The sequence below is a fragment of the Sminthopsis crassicaudata genome, chromosome 2 (assembly GCF_048593235.1).
Source record: "Sminthopsis crassicaudata isolate SCR6 chromosome 2, ASM4859323v1, whole genome shotgun sequence".
Taxonomy (NCBI): Eukaryota; Metazoa; Chordata; class Mammalia; order Dasyuromorphia; family Dasyuridae; genus Sminthopsis; species Sminthopsis crassicaudata.
In genome coordinates this window covers 273749232-273761283 of record NC_133618.1, presented here as the reverse complement: position 1 = coordinate 273761283, position 12052 = coordinate 273749232, and the positions used below count along the sequence as shown (strand labels likewise).

At 37.4% G+C, this 12052-nt stretch overlaps 1 protein-coding gene across 1 annotated transcript in view; it reads left to right on the top strand.

Moving 5' to 3' along the window:
* TGM5 (transglutaminase 5) overlaps window positions 1–12052 on the top strand; it is a 65062-nt gene that overhangs the window by 7981 nt on the left and 45029 nt on the right. Inside the window, exon 2 of the mRNA XM_074289421.1 lies at window positions 7901–8058. Within this exon, the coding sequence (XP_074145522.1) occupies window positions 8049–8058 (10 nt within the window). The 5' untranslated portion in view covers window positions 7901–8048. The remainder of the gene's footprint in view (window positions 1–7900; window positions 8059–12052) is intronic.

The window sequence follows — 12052 nt, the reverse complement described above, 5'->3', positions numbered from 1 at the left end:
TTATTTTTTTTTTTATTCTGAGTGTTTTGAACTATGGAGATTGCTGAAGTTGCTTAATCTTTGGCACATTATTTCTGTTCTGAAGAAATTTGAGAGGCCACGGAGATAAGAGAAAATATCTAGACATGATCTTGTCACTCACATGACCAAGGCAAAGCTTTCTTTAAGTTGGTTTTATTTCTACTGTTTCTGCTTCAATGGATGAAAGTACTCATAAAGAGAACTAGGAAATGGGCAAGAGAGCCAAAGGAGAAAGCAATGGGCTCCCTTGGGTCTGACCAAGATGCCAGAAAGTCTGCCTCAGTCTGGTACACATCCACAATTATCAGGCCTGGGCTAGAACCAGAGGCCTCTGAAATGGAAAGTGAACTCACTTATTTGGCTCCATGATGGATTTTAAGGATAATATTAAGAAGCCAATCCCTAGTTTACAATTGAGCTAAAGATCTCAAAAGAACTGCAGATTATTAACAACTAAATGAAAGATGTTTTAAATCACTAATGATAAAAGAAATTCACATAAAACCCTGATCTTTCTCCTCCTCCCTTTCCTCTCCCTCTTTTTCTCTCTCTTTTATCTGTCTCCTCCCTCTCCCTTTCTCTCTGTTTCCCCAATGTTATCTCTCTTTCTCTCTCTCCCCCTTTTCTCTCATTCCTTTTTTCTCCCTCCCTTTATTTCTCTTGTCCTTTTCTTCCCTTCCCTCTTTCTATTCATGGAATGAATATGAATTAGAACATGGTAGAAATGTACATCAAAATTCAATATATGAATGCATATTTATACAATTATCATGCCATACAAGAAAAATCAAGTCTAACCAGTTTAAAAAAAGAGAGAGAGAAGAAAAATAAAATGCAAACAACAACAGAGTGAAAATGCTATATTGTGAACCACACTCAGTTCCCACAGTCCTCTCATTGGGTACAGATGGCTCTTTTCATCACTAAAGAATTGGAACTTGTTTGAATCATCTCGTTGTTGAAGAGAGTCGCGTCCATCAGAATTGGTTGTCGTATAGTCTTGTTGTGGTGGTGTATAATGATCTCCTGGTTCTGCTCATTTCATTCAGCATCAGTTCATGTAAGTCTCTCCAGGCCTTTCTGAAATCCTCCTGTTGGTCATTTCTTACAGAACAATAATATTCCATAATATTCATGTAACACAATTTATTCAGCCATTCTCCAATTGATGGGCATCCACTCAGTTTCTAGTTTCTGGCCACTACAAAAAGGGCTGCCACAAACATTTTGTCACATACAGGTCCCTTTCCCTTCTTTAAGATTTCTTTGGGATATAAACCCAGTAGAAACACTGCTGGATCAAAGGGCATGCACAGTTTGATAATTTTTTGAGTATAATTCCAAATTGCTCTCCAGAATGGTTGGATACGTTCACAGTTTCACTAATAACATATCAGTGTCCCAGTTCTCCATGTCCCCTCTAACATTTGTCATTATCTTTCCTGTAATCTTAAGTCCATCTTTTCTAAAGTTAGTCCATCCTTGTCAGAAGACCTTCTTCTTTGCTGGACTCCTCCTTTCTGCCTCCTGGCTTCCTTCAAATTCCAACTAAAATCCCATTTATTTCAGGAAGCTTTTCCTGATCATCCTTAATTCTAGAGCCTTCCTGCTATTGGCTATCTTCAATCCTGCTTACGTGAATATAGTTGTTTATATGGTACCTCTCATTAGATTGTAAATTCCTTGAGATTAGGAACTAACTTTCTCTGTATTCCTAGCACTTAGTCCAATGCCTGACACATAGCAGACATTTAAACTATTGACCAATTTTGTGCTAGTCTGCAAAAAAGAGCCAAAAAAAAAATCATTGTTTTTTATTTGTTCTTTGTTGTTGTTTTGTCCTTCCTACTTAAAGAGGACCATGACATCAGGGAGGTGAATTGGATTTCAGTGAGGGAGGGCAATGCAAGGTCACCTGCCTCACTTTCCCCTCCAAAGTCATCTGGGTCCAGTGGCCAGATATAGATCAGGATGCCTGGAGATGGTCCTGAATTCTATGGGAGATGGTCTTTTAAGCTAAGGTTTTCAACAGGTCTCAGTTTGACTAAGGCTACCCCCAACCAGTGATAAATGTAAAACTGGCTCCCCAAGTTCCAGGGAATTCTCAGGTTGCTGAGACTTCTCTATGGGTTTGCGAGGCCTGAAATCACAGTATTCTGGAAGAAAAAAAGGTTATAGAGCCAAAAAACAGCATTACGAGAGTATTGGCCCTCATATCCACTAAGCAGGCCCAGGGATGCACGCCCCTTCAAGTTCTATATATATTTTGAAATGATTTGGCTTTTGGAAGACAGAGCAGAGCACAGAAAAGCACAATTGGGTTGGAGAGGGGAAAACTAAAGGGGAAAACTATATATATATATATATATATATATATATATATATATATATATATCTCCAGTTTCTCTCTCTCCCCCCTCTTCCTCACTGTCAAGAGCTAACTTAGAAGAGAAACACATGGGAGTTACTTATACTCACCCCCAGCTTTCTCACCACTTCAGGCTAGAAGAATTCTGATAATGAATTTCCCCACTCTAACAACAATATAGAACTGAGAATTTGCAAAGAAACATGGCAAAGGTAGATGTGTCTGCCTGTGTGGCAGAAGAGGAAAGTTTTTAGATGATGTTCTTAGAACCCTACCTCACAGGTGAAAGGAGAAATTTTTTTAGCAGCTTGATCCCAGAATCTGGCCTTCTAGCAGAAAAGAAAGATTTTGGTGGGTAGAACCAGCCTTGGAGTTATTCAAAAGTTCAGAGACTCAACATTTCTTGAACATTTTGCCTCTTGAAGATAGGAGATTGTTCAGATGGACCTTAAAGCAAGAGGAATATTGAGGGGATGAAAGCTGTGATTTTGTGGAATCCCTCCAAACTTCTCCTATTACAGTGACATATTCAGACTCCATAAGGAGCAGTCAGTACAGGGCAAGGCCTGGAGTCAGGAAAACTCATCTTCCTGAGTTCAAATCCAGCCTTAAACACTTACTAGCTATGTGACCCTGGGCAAGTCACTTAACTCATTTGTTTGTTTCCTCATCTGAAAAATGAGCTGGAGGAAAAAAAAATGGCAAATAACTCCAGTACCTTTGCCAAGAAAACCCCAAAGTGACTTGGAACGATTGAACAACAAAATTCAATCTTCACAATCCCACTGATGGGGTTGAAAGCTATTTATCCATCAGCCCCAAAGTCTGTTTTCCTTCTAGAGCAAATACAAGGAACAGGGGCACTCTGAGTCTAGAAGGGGCTCTTTTCTATGGAAAAGAGAGATTTCTCCTAGTTGGACTTGATGTTCCTCTAAGGTTTACCATGGAGTTTGGTTCCCTTCTGAGAGGAATTTATGACTTCTTGTGAATATTTTCTGCGTTTTATTTACCTGTTTGTGGGATCCTAGGGTTTTTTTTAAATATATTTTCCCACTTTAAATAAAAGTTGCCCTCTATGTATTTATTTCCTTCAGAGTTTGTAGAGTAATGGAGATCTACCACATTTCTGAAAACATGGACATACAATATACAGGAGTATTAAAGATCTCTCTGGGGAAAAAAAAGATAAGTAGAGGCATGAAAACCAAAGAAAAATGAACTTTTTGACTTAGTCATAGAGAATAGTATTTTATTTTTCCAAATGCCTGTAAAGATAGTTTTCAACATTCATTTTTATAAGACTTTATGTTTCAATTTTTTTCTTTTCCTCTTCCTTACCTCCTTCCTCCCCAAGAGAGCAAGCAATCTGATATAGGTTAAATATATACAATTCTTATGAACATATTTTCATTTTGTCATGTTGTGCAAAAAAATCAGACCAAAAACTATCAGCCAGAGAATAGACCGAGTTCATATAAACCCAAAATTTGGGGAATAGGATCTGGGTCACAGGTAATATATGAATAAGCAAACATACCTCCTATTTCCATATTTTGCATGTGTGTAGATTTTGCTATGATTAAGTAATCCAAATTAATATTGTATTTTTGTCATTAAATGTATTATTAATGAACATTAATAGTATAACTACTCTTTGAGGTGGAGAGGGTGATTCATTATTTTTTGGGGATGTAAAAAGGAGTCATCATACTAAAAGGGTATTGGGTAACTGCTGATCTATTTCACTGGTAAAAGCAGGTTCATTTGAAAAACAGGGATGATACATGGAAGGTCAAATATAAGGGGGGATGGGGAAGGTGAATCATTTTCAAGAGAAAAAGACTTGCAACATTGCATATTTTATCAGACTCAAGTGATGTTGATTAATGTGGCTAAACTGCTTTCTCTCTTTTATTCTTTGTTTTGGGGATGTTTCTCTGTGTAAGAGAGGGGAAAAGTATAATGCTATCTATCTATCTATGGCAGCTAGATGGTGCAGTGGATAAAGCACTCGGCTGGGAATCAGGAAGGCTGATGTTCAAGTCATTTAACTATGTCTGCCTCAGTTTCCTCTTCTGCAAAATAAGCTGGAAAAAGAAATGGTAAACCATTCCAATATCTTTGCTCAGAAAATTCCAAATGGGATCATAAAGAGTCAGACATGACTAAAAAAAGATTCAACAATAAAAATCTATTTTATCTATGGTAACAAAGATAATATTTAAAAACAAACAGAAGGGAAGATTTCCTGTATTTATTTTCAGTGACACTCTCTGGAGATGGGGAGTAATGTACAAAGAAGATTATTGTCCTTTCCACAAACACACCTAAAAATGGTTGGTTTTAAATGGCTGATAAAAGTCACAAACAGACAAGAATTCTAAGTGCCCCACCACTTTGTACTTATGCAAACCAAGCTTCCCATTTTCCTGCTCTACTATCAATAATAAATAATACCCAAACTTATATAGTGCTTCAAGGTCTGCAAAGTGCTCTTCAGTATTATTTCACTTGTTCCTTACAATAGTCCTGGGAAGTCAGTGCTATTTTACAGATGAAGAAAATGAGGCAGAGAGATTCAATGACTTTCCCAGAGTTAGTATTTGAGGCAAGATTTGAATTCATGTCTTCTTGAACGGGGGGGATACAGACAGAACTATAACTATGAATTCTTGCAGTCAGGAAAAATTCAGTCTGGATGAAAATTGGATTTACAAACCAAATACCACCTGGTCCCAGTCTCCAATAGAGGGTGTTTATTTGAATCTTAATAGCACACTATTTAATCCTCCTGTCAAATGATGGAGAGGAGATCCTCAGTGCCTAGAGGATGATTTATAAAATTTCCAGCTAATGGGAATATGTACCAACTTCTCAAATAAGAAAAAAAAAAAAAGGTCCACTTAACTCCACACTCCTTAAATCAACTTGAAGAAGTACAACCCCAGAGGTCAGTGCCTTGGGGCAAAGCCCTGGTCACTCCACCCTAGTTGTGGCTGTGGTTGTGGCAAGATTTGTTAGCTAGCCCCAATGATTTCTCAATATTTTCCAGAATTGAACCTATGGAAAATTAAGAAGTAGAACCTTATCTCCTGGTGAGACCACCTCTTAAGTTTTTTGTTTCCCCAGTCACTATGACACCTCATTTGGCCCTGCTTTCCTATATCATCTTATAATTAACTGGCAATCACAAGTCACATTTATAAAGGGTTTAAAAGTTTACATTTCTGTGAGGGAATGCCAGTAATATCATCTCCATTTTATGAATGAAGAAACCTAAGAGAAGTTGAATCTTCTGCCTATGACCAACCAGCTAGGAAGTGGTGGAGGTAAGATGTAAACCTTATCCCCAGATCAGGTTAATAATAATAATAATAATAACGTTTACCTCCCAGGGTTGTTACAGGGACCAAATACTATAATTTTGTAAAGCATTTATTACTGTGGTTAGCAAACAGTAGGTACTATATAAATGTTAACTATTATTATTATTACTAATTGTCTTTCCAGTACATTAAATATAATATATACATATACATATATTCCAGTACACTCTTAATTAATCCATTAGATTACTTCTTTTTCTATATTACTTTGTTATAGATTTGCATTAAATGTCATTCTAAAGAAGGAATTCTGATTTCAGGCATAATAACCATTCATACTCAAATCACACTGACCTTTCTTTCTCTCGATCTTGGAAGGGCCAAGACACTACTACAGGACTTTTCTTTTTTTAAGTTTTATTTCTGTTTTTTGTTTCTGGTTTTAGAAATAAATCAGAGAGCCATTCCATATAACAATCTAAAAAAAGTTTCCCTTTTTTCAGCAGAACTAACCAATATATTGGAAAAGTCTTACGTATGCAATTTTCCACATCCATAATCTCTCACATTTACAAAGAAGCATCTTCCTTTTCCTCTTCCTTTATTATATTTACTTTGTAATTTTCTCTGGCTCTTTCAAATTTGATGTAGGGCAGTGTTGCAAAGAAAGGCCACTAGATGGCAAAGTAAGTAATGGCAGGCCTGGAGTCAAAGACTCATTTTCCTGAGTTCAAATCTGATCTCAGACATTCACCAGCTGTATGATCCTGCACAACTCACTTAACCCTATTTGCCTCAGTTTCCTCAGCTGTAAAATTACCTGGAGAAGGAAGGATACTAGTTCAGTATCTTTGCCAAAAAAAAAATACAGATGGGCTCAGAAAGAGTCAGACACAATTGAAAATCATTAATCAAGTGCTGAAAAGAAATATGCTTTCTGATAGAGCAGTCTGGGATTTAGTGGCATTTGATATAGAGGAAAGGAACTCCCTGGGATGTCTATTCAAATCAGACTAATTTCTTAGCAGAGTAAAGCAGCTGAGGGTGAGTACTTCAGTCATATCTCACTTTAGGGCTCCACCTGCTTCAACATCAGGCAGAAGTAAGGACTAGACATCTCCTTGTTTGCTATAATCTAAGGGTAACCAAACTGTTAAGTTTGACCTGGAAGTCTGCTACTTATTCCTCCCAAGAAAGAGGTTCCCCTTTCCCATTGGAGGTGTGCCTACATAGCAGTTCCTGTGAAAAAGATCTGAGGGTCTTGGTGAATTGCCCGCTTAATATAAGTCAATAGTGTGAAATGGCAACTAAAAAACTGCCAGAAGTCACAGTTCTACCATATTCTATCCTGGTTATGCTATATGTCTAGTATTGTGTTCAATATTTGAGGAAAAACATCTTAAGAAAGACCTAGACCAGTAAAAGGTGACCAAGCTGGTTAGAGGATGGGAGAACATATACTTTACAAGGATCAGTTGGAAGAAATGAGAAAGTTTAACCTATTGAAGGTAAAACATATAACATATATTGGATTACTTGCCATCTAGGAGACGGGGTGGGAGGAAGGAGGGAAATTGGAACACAAGGTTTTGCGAGGGTCAATGGTGAAAAATTATCCTTGCATAGGTTTTGAAAATAAAAAGTTTCTATTAAAAAACTATTAAAAGAGAAGATAAAATATAGAAAAGACCTTTAAGTATTTGAAGGGCTTCCATGTAAACTAACAAGACTTGTTCCAAAGGGCAGAACTCGAGTAGGATCATTGATAGATGTTGCATGAAAGTAGTTTTTGACGCGACGTAAGGAAAAAAAATTCCTAATAGAGCTATCTCAAATTGGAATGGGCTACCTTGGGAGGGATTCCTCTTCAGAATCAACTGGATGATACTTTGTTGAAAATTCATTGAGAGGATTCTTGGCCAGTTAATAGATGGTAGTCAATGAGGGTTTGATGCTCTGATCCTTTTCTTTGTTATCCTCCTACTGCGGTCACCTTTCTACCTGTCACCAATGTTGAATACACCTTCTGAGAAATAGTAGTATTGTTTAATATCTATCAAAGGCCCACATGGTACTGAGTACTGACCGCCCATTGGTCTTTACACTTTCTGGTAAGCCAAGCAGTCCTGCCAAGAAAAACCTGAGGTGAACTGAGAAAACCAGTTGTGTTCTGCCCTGTAAACAGGAGGAAGCCTCCCTGAGAACCCCGCCTCCAGCATATTGTGGAGCTGATTGAATGGAAGGGGAGGTCAAAATTCCAGACACAGGTTCCCTGAAGCTCCAGTTCATCCAGCTGTTGTGCAGGCAACAGAACAGAGAGAAAGGCATCAGCCATGGCACAAGGTAGGAAAGGATTCACACATACATAAATACATACAATAACTGAGAGAACAGAGAAGGGAGAGAGAAAATGGGAATGTGGAGGGAAGAGAGATGTGAACGGAGAAAGCCAAGCCAGGCTCAGAGAGCAGGTGTGGAACTCTGGAAAGAAAACTTGGGCCAAACCTGATTGTCTACTGATCACACCGAGGAGGCGGAAGGTTAAGGGTTGATAGGAGCATCAGACATTTGGAAGTCAGATGTAGAAAGTAAGAGAGCAGAGTCAGAGTTCAGGAGGTTAGCATGACCTCTGGCAGAACAGTTGGAAACTGGACATGGATTTAAAGCTAGAGGGGACTTTGAAGATGATTCATTTTACAGATGGGGAAACTGAGGCTCAGGGGGGTGATTTGTACACAGTCACACAGATAGCCTTTGCATCTAGAGCTACCAGGTTCTTTCCACTACTCTGTGCTGTCTCTTAGGAGACCTGACTTCTAATTCTGGATTTGTCATTAAATTGCTGTGTGGCTTGGGACACACCACCTCTCTGAAGTTTTCTCTTCCCTTGATCAGAAAAGACCGATGAAGCTTGCCCTACCTGCCTCACAGGGTGGTTGTGAAGAAAACGCTTTGGAATTCATAAAGTCCTGTCTAAAATGAGAGCTTTGGATCTTCTTACATTTTTTTCTTGACTTCAGGGATCTCTAGTCTGCACCAGTTCTCCTCCACTTCATCCTGTATCATGATCCTCTTTGAATCCTTAATCTGTTTTCTATAATTCTGTAAATCCTCTTTTCCTTATTAACCTTATACAACCATCACCAAACTACTCTTGGAGAAAATTACACCACCCCCTGCCCAATCAATGTAAAATATAAACCTATAAGTTTTAGAAAACAAAAGCACAAAGATGTGTTTAGGAGATAATAATTTGAAAGAGAATGTTTTAAGAGGGTTAGTTACAATGAGAGATATTTGTTGTGTAGTGAATTAGTCATGTGTGATTCTTCATGACCCTATTTGGGTCTTCTTGGCAAAGACACTGGAGTGGTTTGCCATTTCCTTCTCCAGTTCATTTGATAGATGAGGAAAATGAGGCAAACATGGGTTAAGTGACATGCCTAGGAATACAGGGCTAGTAAGTATCTAAGGTAGAATTTGAATTCAGGACCTCTTGACTCCAGGATTGGAACTCTAGATTCACTGTGCCACCTAACTGTCCCATATAATGAGAGATATTCAGCAGTTAAAATGATTACAAAGTGATACATGTTTATTTTCCCTATACTCATGAGCCATTGTCTTTCTGCTGTATTGGACAAAGAAGTAATACAGTCAGTGAAAAATATTTGATTTTTAACTCAATTTTATTTTTTTATTGACCAGAGTCTCCGTTCTCCTCTCACTTCTCTCCCAAATGAAAAAGAAAAATCAGCCCTTGTAACAAATATGCATAGTCAAGCGAAACAAATTCCCTTATTGTTCTATATGTCTCTATTTGTACTTAGAGTCCATCACCTCTACAAGGAGGTGGGCAGCCGGTGTCATGACTCTCTAGAATTGTGGCTTTCAAAGTTTTAACAGTATTGTCACTATTGTCTAAAATATTCTCCTGGCCTTTCTCAGTGTCACTAACTAGCCCTTTGTATGTGTATGTTACTATTCCAGATTAAAGTGGGCAAAAGAGTGTGTGAAAGGTTAGAAAGTAAGTGGGAGGCAATGGAAAGAATGTTGTATCTGGGATTAAGGGGTTTTTTCATTTTAATATTATTTTATTTTTCCAATCACATGTAAAAATAGTTCTCAACATTGATTTTTGTAAGATTTTGAGTTCTGATTCTTTTCTTCCTCTCTTCTTTATTAACCCCTCCCCAAGACAGCAAGCAATCTGATACAGAGTATCATTTTAAACATATTTCCATGTTAGTCGTGTGATGAAAGAAAATCAAAACAAAAAGAAAAAATCATGAGAAAGAAAAAACAAAACAAAAATGAAAATACTATGCTTTGATCCATATTCAGTCTCAAAGTTCTTTCTTTGGATGTAGATGGCTTTTTGCATCACAAGCCTATGGATACTGTCATGAATCCCTGTATTGCTAATATGAACTAAGATCACAGTTGATCATCACATAATCTTCTTGTTACTGTGTACAATGTTCTCCTGGTTCTACTCACTTCCGTCAGCATCAGTTCATGTAAGTCTTTTCAGGCTTTTCTGATTTGAGAATAAATTTTTACTGCTAGCTTGAGAACTTTTGACAAATCAATTCACCTCTCTGGGTTTCTTTATTTGTAAAATGAGATGGGTTGCTCATGTTATTATAACCAAGATATAATTATCTAGAAAAGAGTTGAAAAACATCCTTCTCTCTTCTTTGCAGAAGTGGGTGGTTATGAATATGGAATTTTAAATGTACTGTTAAATTCAATTGATGTTATTTGGTTTTGCTGAATTGTTTTTTCTCTCCCATTTTAAAAAATGTCTTTGCTACAAGGGATGGTTTACTGGGTAGGAAAGGAAAGGACATATTTAGTAATAAAGGCTACAGAAAAATTACATATATATATATATACATATATATATGTAATATATATATATATTGATTTTTTTTCCAAATGCAATGGTTCTATTGGGAATTCTCTAAAATTCCTTCCTGATCTAATTTGGATATTACTATCACTACTAATAGGAAAAAAAGTCAAAATTTATTCCCTACTGGAAGAATGTAAATAAGAAGTTTTATTACGTGAAAAAACTAGATGCTATGAAGAGATACTGAGGACAGATTACTATGCTGTCAAGGAACCTAAAGTCTATTAGGAGACAGTAGAGAAATACATACAATATCAGAATACATATTAAAAAAGATATGCAAATGTCAACATAACATAACATTATAGATACCTGCAGAAAGGTCAGAGGAAGTAAAGAGATTAGAAGTGGATTGATGTCAGTCAGTAGAGATTTCACAGAGGAGATAAATTAAGCGATGTTCTAGAAGAGAGAAATGGTGTGGGTGGGGGTATGCCACATATGGAAGCAGAGTTAGAGGTGGGAGGGAATAAATCATAGAAAGCAGATTTTCTTGACTAGTACAGAGAATCAAGGCTGGAATGGTAAGAGGAGGGAAAAAACTATCCAAGGTCATCATGTGAAAGAGAGATTACACATATTTTGTTTGATTCTAAAGGGAAGCACTTATGTCAGTGAGTGGAAGATGAAGGGAGATAAATTTTGCATCCAAAAGGAAAGAATTCTTAACAATGAAGGATGTTTAAAAGTGGAAGGCTTGCCTTGATAAGTAGTGAGCATTCCATCACACTGGAGATCTTCAAGTGAGAACTGATTGGGATATTGTAGCAGGAATTTCCTTTCAATCAGAGGTTGAAGTAGATAATTTCTGATGTTCCTTCTAACTTTGAGATTCTAAAACTCCGTGATATGTTAGATCATAGTACATATTAAGAGGGGGGCAGCTAGGTGGCGCAGTGGATAGAGCACCAGCCCTGAATTCAGGAGGACCTGAGTTCAAATCTGGTCTCAGTCACTTAACACTTCCTAGCCGTGTGACCCTGGGCAAGTCACTTAACCCCAGCCTCAGAGAAAAAAAAAAAGTACATATTAAGAAGATGTTCATCTCTTAAATATCCTGGCTACCTTCAAATCTTTGTGCAAATGTGGCCTCCTTGTTAATGTTGTGGTGGTTGTTGAGTAATTTCAGTCATGTCTGACTCTTTGTGACTCCATTTGAGGTTTTCTTAGTTTGCCTTTTCCTTCTCCAGCTCATTTTACAGATAAGGAAACTGAGGTAAACAGAGTTAATCAACTTACCCAGTGTCCCAGAGTAAGTATCTGAGGTCAGATTTGAACTCATGAATAAGATTCTTTCTCATTCTAAGCTCACTGTTCTATTCCTTTTGCCACCTTGCTGTCCTTATGGCTTACTACATACATAAGGGTGTTTTTTTCTGATGACCTTATAGTAACTACTGTTTCTCTCCCTAAAATAAC